General features: G+C 38.8%; 1 protein-coding gene across 1 annotated transcript; it reads left to right on the top strand.

Moving 5' to 3' along the window:
* Positions 1-5,476: 5,476 nt before the first annotated feature.
* MDM2 (MDM2 proto-oncogene) lies at positions 5,477-20,276 on the top strand. Its single transcript, XM_014052448.2, has 11 exons — positions 5,477-5,812; positions 6,054-6,141; positions 7,468-7,542; positions 10,375-10,508; positions 11,579-11,628; positions 11,919-11,980; positions 12,762-12,822; positions 13,583-13,737; positions 16,181-16,330; positions 17,499-17,576; positions 18,867-20,276. Exons 2-11 carry the CDS (start codon positions 6,073-6,075, stop codon positions 19,413-19,415), a joined length of 1,383 nt encoding a protein of 460 aa, XP_013907923.1. The 5' UTR covers positions 5,477-5,812; positions 6,054-6,072; the 3' UTR covers positions 19,416-20,276.
* Positions 20,277-20,488: the final 212 nt, after the last annotated feature.

Here is a 20,488-nt window from a genome sequence, read left to right as displayed (position 1 = left end):
AAGATAGCTCTTCCGATAACTAACCTCCTGAAATCTAAAGGTGGGGCAAAACCCAAGCCTAGCAAGACGCTGGATTGGACCATGGAATGCCAAGCTACCTTCGAGAAGTTAAAGCGGCTTTTCATGGAGGAACCAGTCCTCAAACACCCGGACATGGACGCACCTTTTGTGGTCCAAGCTGATGCCAGTGACGTGGCTGTCGGGGCTGTGTTACTTCAAGCTAATAGTCAAGGTAATTTACAACCCTGCGCATACACATCGACACGGAGAGACGTTGGGCCATTTGGGAGAAGGAAGCGTTTGCTGTTCGCTGGGCTTTGGCCACATGGCGCCATTTTCTAGAGGGCGCCAAACACCCTTTCAAGGTATGGACCTACCATAAAAATTTGGAAGCTTTGAGGACGCCCAGAAAACTTTCTCCTAAACAGATGTGCTGGGCTCAGCATTTCAATAGATTTAATTTTACCTTGAAATACATTCCAGGGGGAAATTTTTTTATGGCTGATGCTTTATCCAGACTTCCTCAATACAACTGTTCTAAGCTCAGTGTGGTCCCGCCTGTCATTCCCGCGACGAGCCTCGCTGCTCCTGTTGTTACTAGAAGTCAAGCATTTTCTAAGGTAGAGATGTCTCAAGACTTTCTTTCTAACCTGAAAAAAGCCCTCACTGATGATGATTGGTTCCGAAAGCACGTGAATGAATGCACTATGAGGGATGAATTGCCTTGGATTGGGACGAAATTATACGTTCCTGCGTCTCTTAGACTCATTGTTCTTCAACGGGCACATGATTCCAGGATGGCAGGGCACTTTGGCTTCGTCAAGACGCTCCACCTCGTCAAGCGACAATTTTGGTGGCCCTCTTTGAAAAAGGACATTGAGAAATATGTTGCCAGTTGTCCCGTTTGTGCTGCTGCTAAACACCCTCCGGTAGGCCCCAGGGGTTAACTTTTTGGGGAAATCCATTTTGCTTTCTAAATTGATACAGATCTAACCCTAAGTGAAGCTGTCCCATAAAGGGATTTTTTTCTTGAATTTTACCAAGAAACACAAATAAGGCGGACTTGAAAAGTCAAGGCCCTCCTAAGCATACCGAAACGCTACAAATTCACTGTACATCCATTTTGCATGTCCAAATTCATGGAAACCTATCCCCACAGTGGGATTTTTCTGTGTATTTTACTAGGAAATGCAGATAAGGCAGGCTTGAAAAGTCGGCTCCCACCTAAGGTGATAGGAATCTGTTAGGTGGATTCAGATTACATTAAAATATCCATATTAATTTAATCATATTTGCTTTCCTTCATTCACATGTTCTTCGTACTTACCATATTGTAATAGAATTCACAGGGAATCCACAATTTAGCAAATAAAACAATAAAATAGTAGAAAAAGTATGATAGTCAATAATGAGTATCTGGGAGAAGTGAAATAAATATTGTATGTTTAATTAAAAGTGTCAAAACAAAGGCAAAGTGGGATGGCTTAGACACTTTTATAGTTATAGATAGACCCACTTTAATCTAATAATGGGAATCCTAGGTACAACATATATCAATGGCATTATGAATGTTACATATGTCTATGGATCTAGAGGGAAGCTGTTTCTAATACTGAAATCTACCCGCATTTCTGGAGCAACTCCATTTTAAACATTGAATTATCTAAAAGTGTTCTAGTGGCCAAATAAAGAATAAAATAAAGATCTTGGCCAGTTGTAAGATTGAAAGCATTTTAGATTTTTAGAATTTTAGAAATTCTGGAGGAAAAGGTTCCAATTATTATTTAAATGCCAGTTTTTATGTGGTTTTGTATATTTAAGTTATGTGCTTAACGATTTGTAATATTTATTTGCTGCTGCTTAAGAACAGAACAAGTTTGGGCAAAGATAATCTCAAAATAGCTCTGCTGAATCAGACCAAAGATCAGGCTTATGATAATGACCAAAGAAATATTTATGAAGCAGTGGTGGGTTCCTACCAGTTCGGACTAATTCGGCTGAACCAGTAGTGGTTTGGCTGCGACCCAGGCCTGCCACACCCCCAAACTGGTTCCCTGCCATAGGCACCGCCATCTTGTTTTTCCATTCTGCGAATGCGCAGAACAGTTTTAAGTGCACTGTGCAAGTGTGTGCAGCGCACACACAAGCGAACCGGCAATAATGTCCGCCAGAACCCACCCCTGCTGTGAAGCCTACACAGAGGAAACCTTTTGTTTTTCAGGATTATTCTATCACAAGGTAGAATATTGCTTTGGTAATACCGTGTTTCCCCCAAAATAAGAAAGGGTCTTGTTTTCTTTTGACCCACAAAATATGGCTTGGGCCTTATTATCGGGGGGGAGGGTAATTGTTTTGGGGTTGCCAGGCGACTGCTCTCTTCCGAGTGGGCTCCCAAAGAGCCTGGCATAGCCTCAGGGGCAAACAGCTGTATTGCGCTGTCACAGCAGCGCAACACAGCAGCCATGAGGTGACCACACACATGAACAGCCGCCCAGCGACCCCCCTCTCTAGCCGGGCAGAGCGCCATTCACTGACCTAGCTGTATCCTGAAGGCACCAAGCCATGTGGCACTCTGCCTGTCCACCAGCTCCCGTGGCTTGGCACATTCGATATACTCCTAGGTCAGTGCGTGGTGCTCTGCCCGGCTGGAGAGGGGGATTGTGCAAATGCCTGTCCGCCCCCAGCTCGCGTGCCTCCCAGCCTCGCCATGCCCTGCCCAGTTTTCCTGCAGAGCCAGGGCTGCACAAGTCTTCCGGCAGCAGCCACTCTGGGAATGCACTCTATGGTTGTGGGCTGGCTGCTGGAAGACACTGGTGGGGCAGAGCAGCATGCACTGACCTAGGGGGTATCCAGAATGTGCCAAGATACGGGAGCTGGGGGACGGGCAGAGTGCCACGCATCTTGGCGCCTTTGGGATACTGCTAGGTTAGTGAATGGCGCTCAGCCCAGCTGGAGAGGGGGGTTGCCGGGTGGCTGCTCATGAGCGTGATCACCTCAACCGTTCTCCCGGGACTGTGTCTGGCTCTTCGGGAGCCCGTTCGCAAGAGAGCAGCCGCCCGACAATCCCTCTCTCCAGCTGGGCACAGTGCCACTCACCAACCTAGTGGTATCCCAAAGGCACCAAGTAACGTGAGCACCTTTGTCCTCCCTGGCTTGGTGCCTTCAGGATACCTCTAGGTTGGTGAGTGGTGCTCTGCCTGGCCGGAGGGGGGGGGTTGTCCAGGGGGCTTATTTTCAGGGGAGGGCATATATTTTTGTCCACCTGAAAAATATGGCATGGCCTTATTTTCAAGACATGTTGTATTTTCAGGGGAAATGGTAGTAGGCACTAATAACTTTGTCACCTAGAAATACACCATGTCCCCTCTTAAAACCTTCAAGTATCTAAAGCTGTCATGGCTTCAGAAATTTATCTATAACTCATCTACTCATGACACAATTTATTATTTTATTTTTGCTTTCAAGTCAGTCTTGACTCCTGGCAACTGCCTGGACATGTCCCTGTAGTTTTCTTGGCAAAATTTCGAAAGTAGTTTGTCACTGTTTCCTAGTGCAGAGGGTGAGTCTGTGGTCCAAAATCAACCAGCTGACTTCATGCAAAAGTTGGAACTAGAACTAGCAGTCTCCCAGTTTCTTATCTGATACCTTAACCACTAAACCAAATGGTTTTTCTGATTACTTTTATACATTCTCTCACAGAACCTATTTTGTTTGAATTTGGTGCCCTATTGTTGTGTGAAAACTTTTTGCTTAGTTCTTTCCCATTTTTAAAAATTATGGGGAACCCCAAAAACAGCTTTTATCTGTCTAGATTATATTTATCAATATTTATTGTATTAAGAATTACAATTGAAACATTCATAGTACCCAACAGGTGAACGGTCACTAGAGCAGCTGAGCTGTATTTTCCATAATCTGACAGAGGTTTGCACAAATGTACACGTCAGGGCAAGTCTCTTAAGCTGGTCCTTCGCCATACATAGAATTTTACACATAAATGCAGTGTGGTACATTATGCTTCCAGTCTATTTTTACAAATAACTCAAGGCAGCAAACTTATTCAACACTTTCCTCCTATTTTCCCCAAAACCAACCTGTGAGATGAGCTGATCTGAGAGAGACTGGCCTGAAGTCACTCAGCTGGCTTTCATGGCTAAGGCAGTAGAACTCACGGTCTCCACAATATTAATGTATCTACTAGGCCTTTCAAGTTGTGGAAAAAAACACGGAGTAAACGTGCATTGGATTTTATGTTTGTATACGGACCCAAAAATAATCAAAGCCAAACCAAGAGAAACACGCTGATAAGAGTGCTTGTTTTACTAATAAACCTTGTGCATTTTTTTTAAATTAAACCCGCGGAATGCAGCGCAATGCAGGAAGTCTGCAGCAGCAAATGATCCCCTCCTTCCATGGTATTGTAGGAAGTTATCACCCAGCCCTCTCCCAGAAAAATGAAATATCCTAGGAAATATTGAAAGGGCAGAATATTTCTCTGGATGTGAAAAGAAAGAAACATGTTTTAAAAGACAGAATAGCTGCCTGTAACTTCCTGCCCATCCCCACTTTTTCAATGGGCCATTAAGAAGGCCAAGCTAGTCCACTTTACATAATAAAGGCTTCTCCACTTCAGCTCCAGGGGGGATGGGATTAAAGCATGATAATATTGGCCCCAACTCACCACATGGCATCTGAGAACTCAACCAAACCTGGATTCAAAACGAAGCCTAGCAAGTTGCCCCTGCATGGCCCCATGGGAGTCTGACAACCAATCAGAATACATTTCTTACACAGGAACAGGAAACAGAGAGGTGGGACTGAACAGGTTATAAAAAGCCTAGCAAGCCCCTCCCTCAGTCCTTCTCTTCTTCTCCACCAACACTTAAGCATGTGATCACCTTTTCTGTTCAGGAGCTCAAGCCACGTGGTCCTGTCCACCAATAAACCATCTTTCCAAGCAGCCTCCATGTCTCCAGTGTCTTTTTCACCACTTGGAGCTGAACCCAGAAGGACATTTCTTTCATCAGTTTGAAACAGGGGTTTCCAACCTTGTCAACTTTAATCCTGGCGGACTTCAACTCCCAGAATCCCCCAGCCACCTGGCTGGGGAATTCTGGGAGTTGAAGTCCGCCAGGATTAAAGTTGACAAGGTTGGAGACCCCTGGTTTGAAACATGAACGATAGCGCGGGGCAGGCACTGAGGGGGGAAAACGCGGCCCCTTCCGTAGAAAGCGGCTCGCTCGGGCCGGCTGGGGGAAGTCGGGAGACGGCGCGAGCTTCAGCAGGCCTAGCTGGCGGCGCCGCGTAGGCCTCTCTCGCGCAACCGCTGACAGGAAGCGGCTTCGAGCTCCTTGGTTCGAAATGGCGATGCGTGGCACGACATTGGGCCTCCGCTCTTAGGCGGAAGCGGTTTTTCCTTCGCTAACAGAGAAAGAGGCGCGTGAGGAAACGGGCGAGCGCGGGTGGACGGGGGAGGGGGGGACGAGCGCAAGGGAAGGAGCCGCGGAGCGGTTTGGGAGTTGAGCTGGAAGAGGGATTTCTCCTCTGGCTTCCCCGGACGAGGCGCGTTCAGCTTTGAGGGATCGTTGGGGGAAAAAGCGGAGGGGGGACGGGGTGGCGGCTTCGCTCCGTTCCCGGCCCTTCTAACCTTGCTGACTCAGCGCTTCTCTCTCTAGTCATGCTCGGACATGCCCGGCCGTTCTGTTTGGAGGAGCGAAGTCCAGGCATGCCCGTAAAACGAGGTCGCGGGGTTACTATTTATGCTCGGCTCTTGCGAGGCGCTTGAGACCGCGTAGCTGCAGGGCTCCTTACGGTAAGGTCACCGTGGTACTTTGGGTTTTGCTGCCATGTCGTCTACTCAGGGGTCTCCAACCTTGGCAACTTTAAGACCCGTGGACTTCAACTCCCAGAGTTCCTCAGTCAGCTTTGCTGGCTGAGGAACTCTGGGAGTTGAAGTCCACAAGTCTTGAAGTTGCCAAGGTTGGAGACCCCTGAATTGCACCGCCTCATCTTATTTGATTTTCTTTCCTTTTTTTCCCTTTCCTCCCTATCAGGCAAGTGTGCAATACTAAAATGGCTTCTGCGACCGACCAGCCCGCCGCTGGCTCAGCTGTCATTGGCTGCTCGGATCAAGAAGGCCTGGTAAGCGCGTGAGGCGAGGCCGAGGCCTTTCAAGAGACGGTTGCATTTTTCCCGAGGACCCTGTTGAGCCCCTGCCGACAGGACAATAGAAAGGAGAGGGCGGTTTGTTAGTGTTGTTTATTTTGTATGTACGCGCCCCATGTTAGATGAGGGTTCTTTAAAAGTAATGGCAGGGGTGTTAAAAGGTTAGGTGGGTCACACGTTTTAAAGTTTTAAACCCTGATTTAGGAACTGCAATGAGGGATTCTGTCAGCATCCTGAGATCAGCAAATGACAGGCTGATTTAACCAATGAGGGTTAATTAGTAAACCTACTAATAGGTTTTTTTTAAATCGGAAAACTTTGATCCACTTCATCGTTCAAAAAATCCTTTGCAGTGTCTCGGTTTACAAATTCAGAAAAAAAGCTACTGTTAATTTGCTTGGGAAAAATCCATTGGATTTTTAAAAAACATGCTTTTGTGTAAATTATTCCCGAGATGATTATTTACGTGATGCCAAAGACCCAGTGAAAAAGCTATAAAGTGTGCTGGGAAGTTCAGGCTAATGAGATTTCTTGGCATAAATTTCACAGGTGCAAGGTATAATCTGTCACTTGAAAGGTATAAAAAAGTTGCTACATGGAATTGCAGTAATTAAGTATTACCCTGTATTTGAGATAGAAAGACATTTTTGAACCAAAGTGAATATCACTTAAAAATATGTCCTCATTTGGATACAGGGGATGTTTTCAACTTCCTAGTTCAGGGCTGAAGACTGGCTGGTTAAATTCTTAAGGGAAATCTAAAACTTAGGTCACCTTTATCATTTAAAAAAATGTGTAATATGTACTTATGAAGCTATTCTGTTTGATAGCTGTATTCAAAGAATTTACAAATACTGGCAACATAGTATCTAAAAAGCCCCAACATTCCTTTAGACATCAAAATAAGATTCAGTTGGTTATCAACGCCCATGTGTGGCTGTTTTTCATTTCATATGTTTAAAGCTGTTCTGTTATTTATTTAGTTTGGGTTATGTTATTGTATCTCATGTGAATATATAAAATATGTTAAGAGCCAGTTTCAGCCCATCTCATAATAAGTAAGCAGAATATAAGATTTTAAATAAAATAGCATTCTCTGTTGTTTGGACATGATAGAAACAAGTTTTAGGAAATTGTGCTTTTTCCCCTTTCTGCTTTTAAATACAAGCCTTTTGGAGGTTGACCTCAGAAAGATTTGCTACTGTTGAGCATATTAAAAACTTTAGAGCTAGGTTAGTTTTTGAAACATTTCCCATATTTTGAACAAGACACAACAAACTGCATCTTTGTTTATATTTTCAGATTAAACCCAAACCACTGCTTATGAAACTTCTACAGTTTGCTGGTGCAGAAAAGGATACTTTTACCATGAAGGAGGTAAATAGATTTATTGCAATCAACATATGAAGTGAAAATGATTTAGGTATTTATTTTTCATATATTGAACAACATGTTGCGTTAACCTTGGCTGAAGAGTGAAGAATACTACAGAGCTGAGAAGCTGAGGTTGTTACTTTATCTTAGCTTTATATATGAAAGCAAACACAAGACCCATATTCTATTTTCCAAAGTTACCCATTTTCAAAGAATTATTTTCAACATTGTGAATATTTCTAATTTGATTAGAAATCATTAATTTCTAATTTTAAAAATAACCTTATTAGATTTTAAGATAAATGGAAACTAACAAAAATAATATTTAAGGTCAAAAATAAAAAAGAGGAGAAAAAAGAATGAAAAAGAAAGCAAAACCAAAAATGTATGTGGAAATTAAAATATCCTTTTTATTATTTTAGATCCTTTTTATTTCTTTCGATTTTCCTTTTTCATTCTTTATTCTTTATAAATACAAATAAGTTACCTCCACCTTTCCTTTACAACAGGTATACATATTGATTTACATTAAACACTAAGTTTACAACATTAACTGCCATTTTTCTTTTATCTACTTTTATTTCTAAATTAATATTTTTCTTAATATTTTTTCTGGTTCTTGCAAAATATCAAAAGGGGCTTCAAATCAGCATTAAAATCAATGCATTTTCTCTCACTATCTTAGCCAGCTCCATTTGGTGAAATTATAAAAAAACTTAACTGCAGTCAAGTGATTGTGGGACACTGCAAACAGTCATAAATGTCAACTGCTCAGTGCAATCTTATTTCAGGTCTGTCATAACTCTGAGCAACCATTAAATGACCAGTCATAAGTCAAGAACTACATGCATATCACTACTACTATACCTTTTAAAGAATTATCCATCTGATACAAAATTTCATCTGTCTTTTCAAGCCAATTTTAGTCCTGAATTAATCAAACATTGATTTTAATAAACTTAAAAGGATTGCTTTATCTTCATTACCATTATCTTTTCTACTCTAACAGTTGTTCTGAAAAGCCTCTGTTCTCCCTTTGCTTGTTGTCATTCCAAAGCAAAAGGCAGAAAAGAAAACAGATACAGGTAGTCCTCGACTTACGACCACAATTGAGCCCAAAGTTTCTGTTGCTAAGTGAAAAATTTGTTAAGTGAATTTTGCTACATTTTATTACCTTAAGTGGATCACTGCAGTTAAGTTAGTAACACGGCTGTTAAGTGACCTGGCTTCCCCATTGACTTTGCTTAGAAGAAGGTTGCAAAAGATGTAACATGATCCTGGGACACTGCAACAGTGATAAATATGAGTCAGTTGTCAAGTGTCTGAATTTTGATCACATGACCAGGTGGATGCTGCATATGTAACTGTAAAAACCAGTCATAAGTCGCTTTTTTCAGCACTGTTGTAACTTTGAAGAATCACTGAATAAATTGTTTTAAGTCAAGGATTATCTACTTCACTCCCTCCAGTGTCTTTAAAGCTGTAGTTATATGTCTCAGCCAAATACACAATCTTCTCAAATTACTGTGGCCTTTTGTTTTATAAATCCAGTCAACAAGATATTAAGACAAAACAAAAAGCATTCCCATGGAAGAACTAAGTCAAATTAATGCAGTTGAGATTTTTACAATGCAAATTAATGAAAAACTATTTTTTTTAAAAGTAATCTTCCCCATCTATTAATACCTTTCTTATATGACACCTATTATCTGGCTTATTGTAAAATATCAGTATATTTTTAAGTTTCTAAAACTTCTAGGTTTATAGTCACAGAAAGAAGTACTTATCTGTTGCAAAAGAAAATCTCTCTTAAATTGAAGAATAATAATTTTCTAAATATAATTAAGAAATGTGGATTAGCAGATCCAAATGTCCATAGGCTACATCCGTGATGGCGAACCTATGGCATGCATGCCACATTTGCAGGGCACGCAAGGCGTTGCCTTGTCAGCTGGCCAGCTGACTTCAGCCTTCTTTTGAGGCCATTTTTCACCGTACTGAGGCTTTCTTGAGGCCTCCAGAGTGTGAAAAGCCGGCCCTATGGGCAAACCAGAAGTTTGGGAATGTACTTCCGGTTTGCTCATAGGGGCGGTTTTAGCCCTCCGGAGACTTCAGTGAAGCCTCCGTAAGGCTCCATAGGGCTAAAACCGGCCCTACGAGCAAACCGGAAGTCCGTTCCTGAACTTCCAATTTGCCCATAGGGCTGGTTTTTCGCACTCCGGAGGCTTCAGGGAAGCTCCTGAAGCCTCCGGAGGGTGGGGGAGGCTGTTTTCGCCCTCCCCAGGCTCCTATAAAGCCTCTGGAGCCTGGGGAAGGCAAAAAAAAGCACACAAAAAATGGGGGGGGAGCAGTGGACGTGTACGCATGCACGCTGGGATAGTGCACATAGCATTATGGGTGTGACATGCCCATGCACGACCCCCTTGCACTCCCCCCACCTTTGGCATGCAAGCCAAAAAAGTTTACCATCACTGGGCTACATCATTCTTAACTTGTGAAACAACCACAAAAAACTTCCATCTTTGTCTTTAACTGATAGTGAATGGCCATCTGAAGATCAAGTAGGTTTATTTCATACTTCCTCCTTCATTCAGAGGAAGTTCAGCAACCTACACTGGATGTTGGGTTCCAATCAAACTTAAACTAAAGCACCATTATTCCTCACTGGAATATTTCTAATTTCAGAATGGCACCATAGCATTATAACTGAGACATTGAGAACTAGCTTTCGATTTAATAAATGTAATTGTTCTGTGAGCAAACTGTACTAAATGCAGTACAGATTCTACTTTCTAAATCTTGTATTATAAAGCTGTTTAATGTTGTTTGTTGTAGATTTTGTTCTATATTGGCCAATATATTATGTCTAAACGTCTATATGATGAAAAGCAACAGCATATTGTACACTGTGCAAATGACCTTCTGGGGGATCTGTTTGGAGTACAGAGTTTCTCTATAAAAGAACACAGGTAAAAAAATACCCAAACTTGTAGATTGATCTTAAATGCTGTGCTATAGTTTTATTGGCATGACTTTATGTGCTACAAACATATCAATTCAGATTGCCTGCATGCTTATAGTGAACTTATTTTTAATGTAGAAATCTAATGCAACCTTTTATAGTTCTGTGTTGTATTTTCTTAGTACCTGTAATAAATAAACTGTAAAATAAAATACTGTCTACAAGAATCATCCACATTTTGGCAATATTTATTTACTGCATTTATATACTTCTGTGAGAGCTCACAAACTGTTTGCAAAGGAACCGGTGCTGATTATTGGGGGTTGTAGATAAGAGTTTTTTAAACGTACTATAGCCAGTGTGATATAGTGTTTCAGGTGTTGGGCTGGCACTGAGGATACAGCTTCTAGTCATCTTTTAGCCTTGGAAACTCTGGATGACTTTGGGTCAAGACTGAAGATAGGCTGGAATCTGGATCCTAAGTGCTAACCCAGCAGCTTAATATTATATCACATGGCTGGATCTGAATGTAGTCTTAATATGGCCATTTAGAATTTTTTTTGGGGGGGAGGTAAAATATGCTATTTCAACAATTCTAGCTTTAGAATTAGAAGTGGATAGATGATTAATAAGTGTCAAATAGGCTGTTAGTTGGTATAAGTAAATGGTATCAAGATAAATGCAGATTTAATTCCAATCCTGCCTAATTGTAGTCATATTTTAGGCACTGTCAGTTGTACAAGGTTGGAATAACCACTTTCTTTCAGTCTAGGAACAGGGCAAGGGCAAACCACTTCCAAAAATGTTGCCAAGAAAACTGCAAGGACTTGTCCAAGCAATTGTCAGAATGCAGAGAAATAAAAAAAGAGGCTGGGAGGAGGAGGAGAATCATATACTGAAAGATCTGTACTGATTGTTGAATGGCTTAAAGCCCTCTTTCACTCTGCTTTTAGCAGCCATTTTCAATTTGCTGTTTCTTTCCCAGAAACTTCTGAATACATACAAGCTTTTTAAAAATCATTTTTTGTTCACTGTTCTTTATATCTAAAGCTCAGATCTTATTTTATCTTTAAAAAGGCAGTTATATTTGATGATTTCCAAAAACCTGGTAACAGCCACCCAGCAAGGTAAGTTAATTTTTTTTCTAATAAGCTTGCACTACAATTGATGGACAGAGAGCAAATAAGAAACCCATTGAACTGTTGCGTGGTTAAAATTTTGAAAACAGAATAGATCCTGAAATGCAGTTATATAAATATTTGTTTAATCCTTTCTAACTATTGGTCAACATTTATTACTGAATTTTAAGGAATTAAAATTTATACAATTATAAAGTAATAACTAGATTATTTTTAAATGTGTGTCTGAATTGCCAGCTTTCCTCTTTTGTGACTTTCAGTATGTATTTTTTTTAAAGACTTTAATGGCATAGCTGTGAATCAGTCCAGATGCCAGCTAGAAAATGGAAACATTCTAAAGGTGATCACTGATTTATATTACATTTATTTATTTATTTATTTATTTATTCATTCATTCATTCATTAAATTTATTTGCTACCCATCTCACCACAAGGCAACTCTGGGCAGCTTACAAAGTTAAAACCAACAAAATAGTACAAATACACATATAACAATAACATTATAAGTTATGGTAAAAATATAGGGAGGGAGGTAACAAGTTGTGCGGATGGTGATGTGGGATCAGTTATTAATCTACCAACCATCTCCAGCGTAGCATTCCCCCATTGGGGCCCCAAGCCAACTGGCAGAAACAGGTTTTCGGGTCCTTATGGAAGGTCAGGAGAGAGTGGTGTGGTGGCTTAGAGGTGAAGACATGCTTGCCTTCCACTCAGAAGGTTCAAAGTTCAATCCTGGGTAGCAGCAGAGGTTTCTCTATCAGGGTACGAAGAGAAAATATCTGCTGCGGACTCCATGTAGGTGTCAGGAAGGGCATCCAATCAGTAAACACCATTTAGCTACCCTGACTCCACTCCAAATAAAGGAATTAAATGATATAAAAAGGAAAAAAAGGAATCTCTCCCCAGGAGGTAAGATGTTTCAAAGAGTAGGAGCCACATGAGAGAAGGCTCTTGACCTCACCAACCGAAATTCCTTGACTGACCGGATTGCAGTATACCTCCCCTGATGGGGCAGCATGTCCCCTTGTATTGAGATAATTCTTCAGGAATATATATGGTATTTGCCCCTTTATTCTTTCACATGTAATTCTGAAATTGTTATTTAATATATTATTAAACAGGACACAATACAAGAAGCCACTGAAGCCACCACTTCCCGAAGAACAAGATCCAGTGAAACAGGTATATAAATCTGTTGTGTTATGTTTCAGTCCTTAGAATCATTTGGATTTTCAAAGGTAATCATTGACTACTAATGTGATTGTATACATTGTGTGGAAATAGAGTTGTTTATTGTTGGCTAACCTCTGATTGAGATCTGACTTCTCATACTCTTTAATACATTGACTGTTGGCCTCAAATTTAACAATGGAATTTAACTTGTCTGTCTAATACAGTGTGTTGTGGAGATATAGCTAAGTGAGATATAGCAGCTTTGTTTATTCTTTGTATCCTGAATATTATTTATCCTATAGATAAATTTACTTCACACTGTTCCAACTGGTTTAGTGAAAAGCAATTGTACTAGAAACATTTTAAATATAGTTACAATTACTACTGTCAAGTAGAAGCTTTTTTTAATCTTTATAAAATAATGTCTGCTTTTAAAAATATTTAGCAGTGTTTCTTTTAAAGATAGCAATCCAATAAACAATTTCTCGTAATTTGAAATTACATTGAAAACATGTAACTTTTTTTGGGGGGGGGCATGTCAATAGATGTCTTAGTGAGCCATTAGTATTTTATGCAATGTTTTAGGTAGTACTGGTGATTTTCTTTCAGAATATGGAAAGAAGATTTAGTCCTCACATAAGAATAAGACATAGCAATCACCTATACTTTCTGAAGTTTAGAAATTGCATAGCAATTTCATCATTCAGTTCTTTTCTAACACAAAATCAGAGATTTGGTAATTTGCTTAAGAGAGTTTTTTTTCCAATAGAAGAAAGTGCTTCAGAAGATGTGAATTATGAAAGACAAAGAAAAAGGCAGAAATCTGACAGTATTTCTCTTACATTTGATGAAAGTCTTAAATGGTGTGTAGTACATTGTGAGCGAAGCAACAGCAGCAGTTCAATCAATTCCTCACCAAGTCCAGTAAGTAGATACTAGTTTGAATTTTTAAACAAGAAACTTAACTATTAAAGCTGTAACACTAGAAGTAAATGATAATAGCATGAGAAAATGATATGATGTATTTTAACCTGACATATCAAAAAAGAAGAAAACTAGTCAAGGCTTCTCAGTAAACCTGCTAATTTGTTATCTGTAGTTTCCCCATCAGAAATAGGAAAGTATTGAATTCATGTCCGTATTCTAAGACAGAAAATGGCTGAGAAAATTTTTCATGAAGTGAAAGGCTGAAAGGCCTCTTTGGAAGTACTAGAAACAAATAGGTCTCATGTATATCACTGTATACAAGAGGAAAAAAATTCCCCTTTAATATTTTGTATGTTTTACTCCAATTCTGTTGCATTGAAATATACCCACCAAAAAGATAACAGAATTGGAAGGAAACTTGGAGGTCTTCTAGTTAACGCTCCGCTCCAGCAGAAAACTCTATGCCATTTCAGACAAATACTTGTACAATCTTTTCTTTAAAACCTCCAACGGTAAGAGTATGACTGTCAGGAAACTTCTCCTTAGTTCTAGGCTGGTTCTCTCGATTTAGTTTCCATCCATTGCTTCTTCTGCTTTCAGGTGGTTTGGAGAATAGGTTGACCCCCCTTTTCTTTCTGGCAGCCCCTTGGATATTGATATCATGTCATCCCTAATCCTTCTTTTCATTAAACTAGACATACCCAATTCCTAAAACCATTCTTCATATGTTTTAGCCTCCAATCCCCTAAACATCTTTATTGCTCTTCTCTGCATTCTTTCTAGAGTTTCAACATCTTTTTTATATTGTGGTAACCCAAACTGGATGAAATAGTCCAAGTGTGGTCTTACCAAAGCATTATAAAGTGGTAGTAACTCTTCATGTGAACCTGATTCTATCCCTCTGTTAATGCAGCCTAGGACTGTGTTGGCTTTTTGGCAGCTACAGCACACTGCTGGCTTATATTTAAGTGACTGTCCACTTGGACTCCAATATCCTTATAACAGTTACTATTATTGAGATAGTCATTCTGATGTATATTTATTATGACTGTTAGCTTTCATAGTTTGAACCCTCTTTTTGTTGACTAATTTACATAATTTGTAAGATGGAATTAGTACTGTAAAATGTGTTGTTATTAGTCTGAGTTGCATATTTCAAGATGCTGTATTTTGTCTACCTCCACCCACTATGTTTTCAAACTTAAAACTTATCCTTGTCCTTCCTGCCTAAGGTGATGTTTCTTAGGGGCTTCAGCAACTTTAACTGCAATGTATTCTTAGCTAGTAAATTATTACATCTAGAGCCTTTCTGTAACTGCAGTCACAGTACATATTTTTCAAAACCTGTTTATTCTGCTTAAATAAGCTAAGGGTTTGTTAAATTAGATATTGTAAAATAGAGGAAGCTTTTATTAAAATATGATTTTGAATTCGCAGAATGGGTAATAGTATTTCAGTGTTGACTGGCATTTTCCGCAACATTTGATTTGACAAAGCATAATGCAATAGTGAATCATTAATATTCAGTGATATCAGAACTTGCCTCTACAGACTGGAAACTAGCACAGTACAATATAATACTGGCTAAACAATTTTTTTAGACTTTTGTGCAACACACCACCTGCTAAAATGCTAAATGTTCCACACAGAACCATAGTAAGGCAATTCCTAAAACTGTATGACAACTGATGCCTTATGATCATTGTTGCTGAAACATAATTTGTCTCTTCTGTTCAGTTCATACCCATGCCATTTCAATAATGTTCCTTCTTTCAAAAGATTAATGTTTACTTTTTAATTATGGAAGTAGTATTGTTTTTAAAGAAAGAAAACACTTTTTCCCATAGCAATGCCCCTCTACTTCAGGGAATATGCAATTTTCATTGTAGGAGCTTGGACCATAATTGGGATCTGAACCAATTGGGATTGCTAAACTGATGTGGTCATTAAGTGAGTCATGCCCAATTTTACAATCCTTTTTGTCATGATTGTTGAGCAAATCATATGGTTGTTAAATGAATCTGGCCTCCCCCATTGACTTTGCTTGTTGAAAGGCCCCTGGGCAGTTTGCAAATGGTGATCATGTAACCCAGAGACACTGGAACCATTGTAAATACATGCTGGTTGTCAAGCATCTGGCTTTTGATCATGTGACTATGGGGATATTACAGCATTCATAAGTGCAGAGACTAGTCATATGTCACTTTTTTCAATGCTGTCCTAACTTCGAAAGGTCAAATGAATGGTTGTAAATCAAGGGGTTCCTGTACTTTGATAAACAAATAAATAAAATTAACTACTTCCTAGAAGTTTGTATCCTATTAGCACAGTTTTGTTTCCATTATTTCAGATGCTCTTTTCATCCTATATATGCATTATAATTTTAGGGACCTCATCTCTTAAATTTCATTACTATTCTAATCAGAAACATTCTTTCTAGGATCGTGCCAGTTTAAGTGAAAATTCAGACTGGTTAGATGAAGATTCGATTTCAGATCAATTCAGTGTAGAGTTTGAAGTTGAATCTATCTACTCAGAAGACTATAGTCCTAATGAAGAAGGGTTTGAATTAACAGATGAGGATGATGAAGTATGTATATTTGAACCAAAATCAGATGGAATGTTGTTTGAGAAATGTAACTTCATATAGGAATGTTTAAAAGTGAACATAACCAAGCGAACTAGCAATCTCTCAAAATCTGGAGGTACATTTCTGTGAAGTTTCAGAAGTTCTGCTTACCTTTGCTACTCACTATTATCAGATCTTCATGTAAGTCCTTCTGCTATATATAAAAGGAGTCTGAATGAAGAAATAAAGTTTGATGCTGGGAGAAAATGCTTCCTCCCTGAATGGCATATTCTTTATTCTATTTTGAAAATCAATAAAGAGGAATAATTGTAGCTTGGAGTTGAAATTAGGGGTCCTTGGTGGTTTCTTACCTTGCTTGTTTTCTTGCAGACGATTCATTACCCAAACTAGGGCAAAGCTCTGAGCACTGATGTTACCTAGTTTGGGTAATGAAACATCTGCAAGAAAACAAGCTCAGAGACCATCAAAGACCCCTCATTTTGAAAATGAAATCCAGGTTTTAAACATAGGACTTTTCAGTGCAAAATTCTACATCATTTGTCTTCGAATGTGTCTGATTAAGTTGTGTATTGACAAGTTCTCAGTTCTTTGAAGATTAGTATAAAAAATTTGGAAATTCAAAAATAGCTAATAATGTCAAAAACAATGTACTGAGGCTGTGCAATGCTTATAAACCTTTCTCTCTTAATCCATGTTTGCTTCCATCCCCCAAAGCTTTTAGACAAAGGCTGGGTTTACTTATGATGCAGTTATGATATGAGTTATTTGATATGGTTTAGCACATTATATGCAGCCAAATATTGTTTTGAATAGCCTAATTAATGTTTTAATTTTCTGAACTGGACCTCTAGCTTTTTAAAATAAGTAATTGTGTAGTACAATTTATAGCTAATTTTGAAAGTATTCTGAAAGAGTAGGAAGCTGGTAGCTTTCCTTTTTATCACAATCTTGTTCTCAATAATTTCTAATAAGATTTTATTGATTTAAAGTATTCTAAAAGTAAATAGTCATTGACTTGGGATGGAGAAATTACTGTATTTTCTTCTCGAATGGTAAAATAATGGTGAAATTTATTTTCATTGATGAAAGAAAATTAAAACTTCACAAATTAACGTTAGAGTTATAATTTGTGTGAATTTTAATTAAAAACAATTTAATTTTTCATCAGGTATATCAGTTAACTATATATCAGACTGAAGACAGTGATATAGATTCATTTGATGAAGACCCTGAAATTTCACTAGCAGTAAGTAAAACCTTGATTTGAGACAAATTGCAGTTTTGAATTTTCAACATATTCCTTAATTTATTCCAGGAGCTGATCCATCTGTCTGTAAACACACACACACACAGCGAGAGTGAGTTTACCCAAAAATAAGACCCACCCCGAAAACAAGCCCCAGCCTCATTTTTTCGGGTGGGTCTAATATAAGCCCTACTCCAAAAATAACCCTGGGAGAATGAGTGTGGCCAGCACGAGAGACCGCAAGTGTACAGCTGTCGATGGTATCTGGATGCAGCCGCCAGTCCCTTGGCGCAGTGCAAATATCGTTAATTCTGAGCTTAGAGGGGGAGGGGGAGAAGACAGGTGATCCAGACATGCTGCGGGGCTGCCTGACTCACGGGAGGTTGCCTATTGGGTGCTTGGGATATATTGATTGAATGTATAGCATGTGTTGTACTTCAAATTGCACTCTTCTTCCTTGGGAAGCGCTCCCCACCACCACTATTGGGCAATAACACTTTAGGAAAGAATATATATTGTTCCCTTTTCACAAACTTACACGTGGAATGATAATAATTTCCCTAATAATAGGATCAATGTGATTGCATTGATGCAACAAAATGTGAATTGTGTATATCACCAAATCATTCTGCAGGAAATCAAGTATCTCGGACAGCAGAGTGCATTACAATAAATATGGCACCGTCTGAAATCCTGTCAGGATCATCTCCTGAAATAATCTTGGCAAAAACGTATCAATTTTAAATCATTTTTCTTTAAGCACAACTGTTCTGTGGCTAAAGCCAAAGTGCTGTGAATAGCTGTACCCTAAAGTATATTGAGCAGTCCAGATCCTGGCCAGTTAAAATACTTCTACAATGAAATTTTGTTCCAGTCATGGACAATTTTGCCTTTCAGAATATATTCACCTCATATCTTACCAGAGGCCAAAGCATCTGACTTAGGACTTCCAGTCAATTGCTATTTATATACAAAGCTTCAATCTTTCATGAATGTAGAAGAAGTATAGGCTTTACATATTTATATATGTGAAAGCATCCAATGTAATTAGCTCTTCAACATCTTTCTAGATTACCATGCATCTATGGCAAGTGCCATTGTTTTGACTTTACATGTTTATTTTCTACAAATAAGGTTTGCAATAATCAGAGAGGGTAGTTTTGGTTAAAAATATGACCCTTCTGAGATCTTCTTAGAGCCCATCATGTGTACAAATAACTTTATAGTTTATCTTTTATTTTGATAAAGCATTTGCTTTAACACAAATTATTTCTATTTAATTCACCAAAGGATTATTGGAAATGCTCAAAGTGCAATGAAATGAACCCACCTCTTCCATCCCATTGCCCAAGATGCTGGACTCTTCGGAAGGACTGGCTTCCTGATAAAAAGACTGACATAGCCAAGAACAAATTTCTAAATTCCTCACCGTTAGATCCTGAGGAGGGCTTTGATGTTCCTGACTGTAAGAAAGGGAAAATTAATGAGGATAAAGAAGAGGAAAGTGCAGAACAAAGTCCCGAATCTCAGGAAAGTGAGGCATATTCACAGCCATCTACATCTAGCAGTATGGTTTATAGTAGCCAAGAAGACTATAAAGAATCTGAGAAAGAAGACATTGAAGACAAAGAAGAAAAACTGGAACTGGGGCAGCCTGTCTCCAGTGTAGAGCCTTGTGTCATATGTCAGACAAGACCTAAAAATGGTTGCATAGTACATGGAAGGACAGGACACTTAATGTCATGTTTTGTATGTGCAAAAAAGCTGAAGAAAAGGAACAAACCTTGTCCAGTCTGCAGGCAGCCTATTGAGATGATATTGCTAACTTATTTTTGCTAGCTGCAGTACAAACAGCTGTTCCAACATGTAGAATAACAGGATGCAATTTTGAATGTTTACAGAAATATATTTATTTTCCAAAAGAGATAAACTTTTAAACATTGCACTGCAATTGACAGTATGATCATAACATTCTCCAGTTTAGTTTTGAAATTTGCCAAAACAGTAAGCACATGTATACTGTACATGATGAAGACTGATAATTCAGAGTTTATTCTTTATATTTAATATAAAGAAATCTTAATACACTTATAGGGATCACAGAAGTAAAGTATGTATTACCTTCTAAATCTGAAACTGATTTACTTACCTAAGCTGATCCAAATACTGTAGGCCAAACACTGCGGATACAATGGAAGGTCTTTAACAATGATTTTTAGTTGTTTTCCAGGTTTCTTATATCTAAGTGGTTATTGGCTAGTTATCTCAAAAAGAGCTTAAAGGTGATGTGAAAAAACTTGTCTGACAGATCCCTTAATTTTGATTAAAACAAGAGGCAGACAGTTGTTTTGTGCCTGGATAAGCTTACAAATCTGTTCCCAATGTGAAAGCTCTACCTTTGCCTCAGTGAACCCAATGAAGTTTTGGTGGTCTACTCGAGTTGCGTTCTTTAGGCCATGGTTACCATACTTGTATTTCTTTGGTGAAATTATAAAGGGTGACTTACATTTGTGCTGTGATGAAATATTATGGCAAGAATTCTGTTTAAAAGGTTCTTACAAGAACTAATTCTAAAAGTCACTGAAATAAGATGTAGCATTCCAAGTACTTACCCACTGTTGTAATACATTCACAGCAAGCAAATACTGTACAATGTGTGTGAGTTGCAACCTATAATTTACCAATAAACAGTCAATCTTTGCTTTTGTTGATTCGCCACATGTTATTTTCATATAGTAATTCAGTTCACAGTAGTAATAGGTTATCAGTTTCCAGTTTTTCTTTGGTAATAGGGAAAGGCAGCAATGTGTAATTTTTATTCTTTTCCTCCACATCTACAATCTAAAGATTGTAATGGTGATCAATTTACTTGAACTTTTTCTAAAATGAGATCTGACAAGAGCTTCCATAAT

This window comes from Thamnophis sirtalis, unplaced genomic scaffold, assembly GCF_051295495.1.
Source record: "Thamnophis sirtalis isolate CommonGarterSnake01/CBP01778 unplaced genomic scaffold, rThaSir2_p1.2 scaffold_9, whole genome shotgun sequence".
In the NCBI taxonomy this organism is placed as follows: Eukaryota; Metazoa; Chordata; class Lepidosauria; order Squamata; family Natricidae; genus Thamnophis; species Thamnophis sirtalis.
The sequence above is the reverse complement of the archived record's forward strand: the minus strand, read 5'-3'. Positions and strand labels throughout refer to the sequence as shown.

What these genes read in the sequence shown, in the direction of transcription:
- MDM2 (XM_014052448.2), top strand. Translation starts at nt 6,073, where the DNA reads ATGGCTTCTGCGACCGACCAGCCCGCCGCTGGCTCAGCTGTCATTGGC. An exon ending in TTCTCTATAAAAGAACACAG is followed by an intron (nt 10,509 to 11,578) that starts GTAAAAAAATAC and finishes ATCTTTAAAAAG; the next exon opens with GCAGTTATATTTGATGATTT. An exon ending in ACCCTGAAATTTCACTAGCA is followed by an intron (nt 17,577 to 18,866) that starts GTAAGTAAAACC and finishes AATTCACCAAAG; the next exon opens with GATTATTGGAAATGCTCAAA.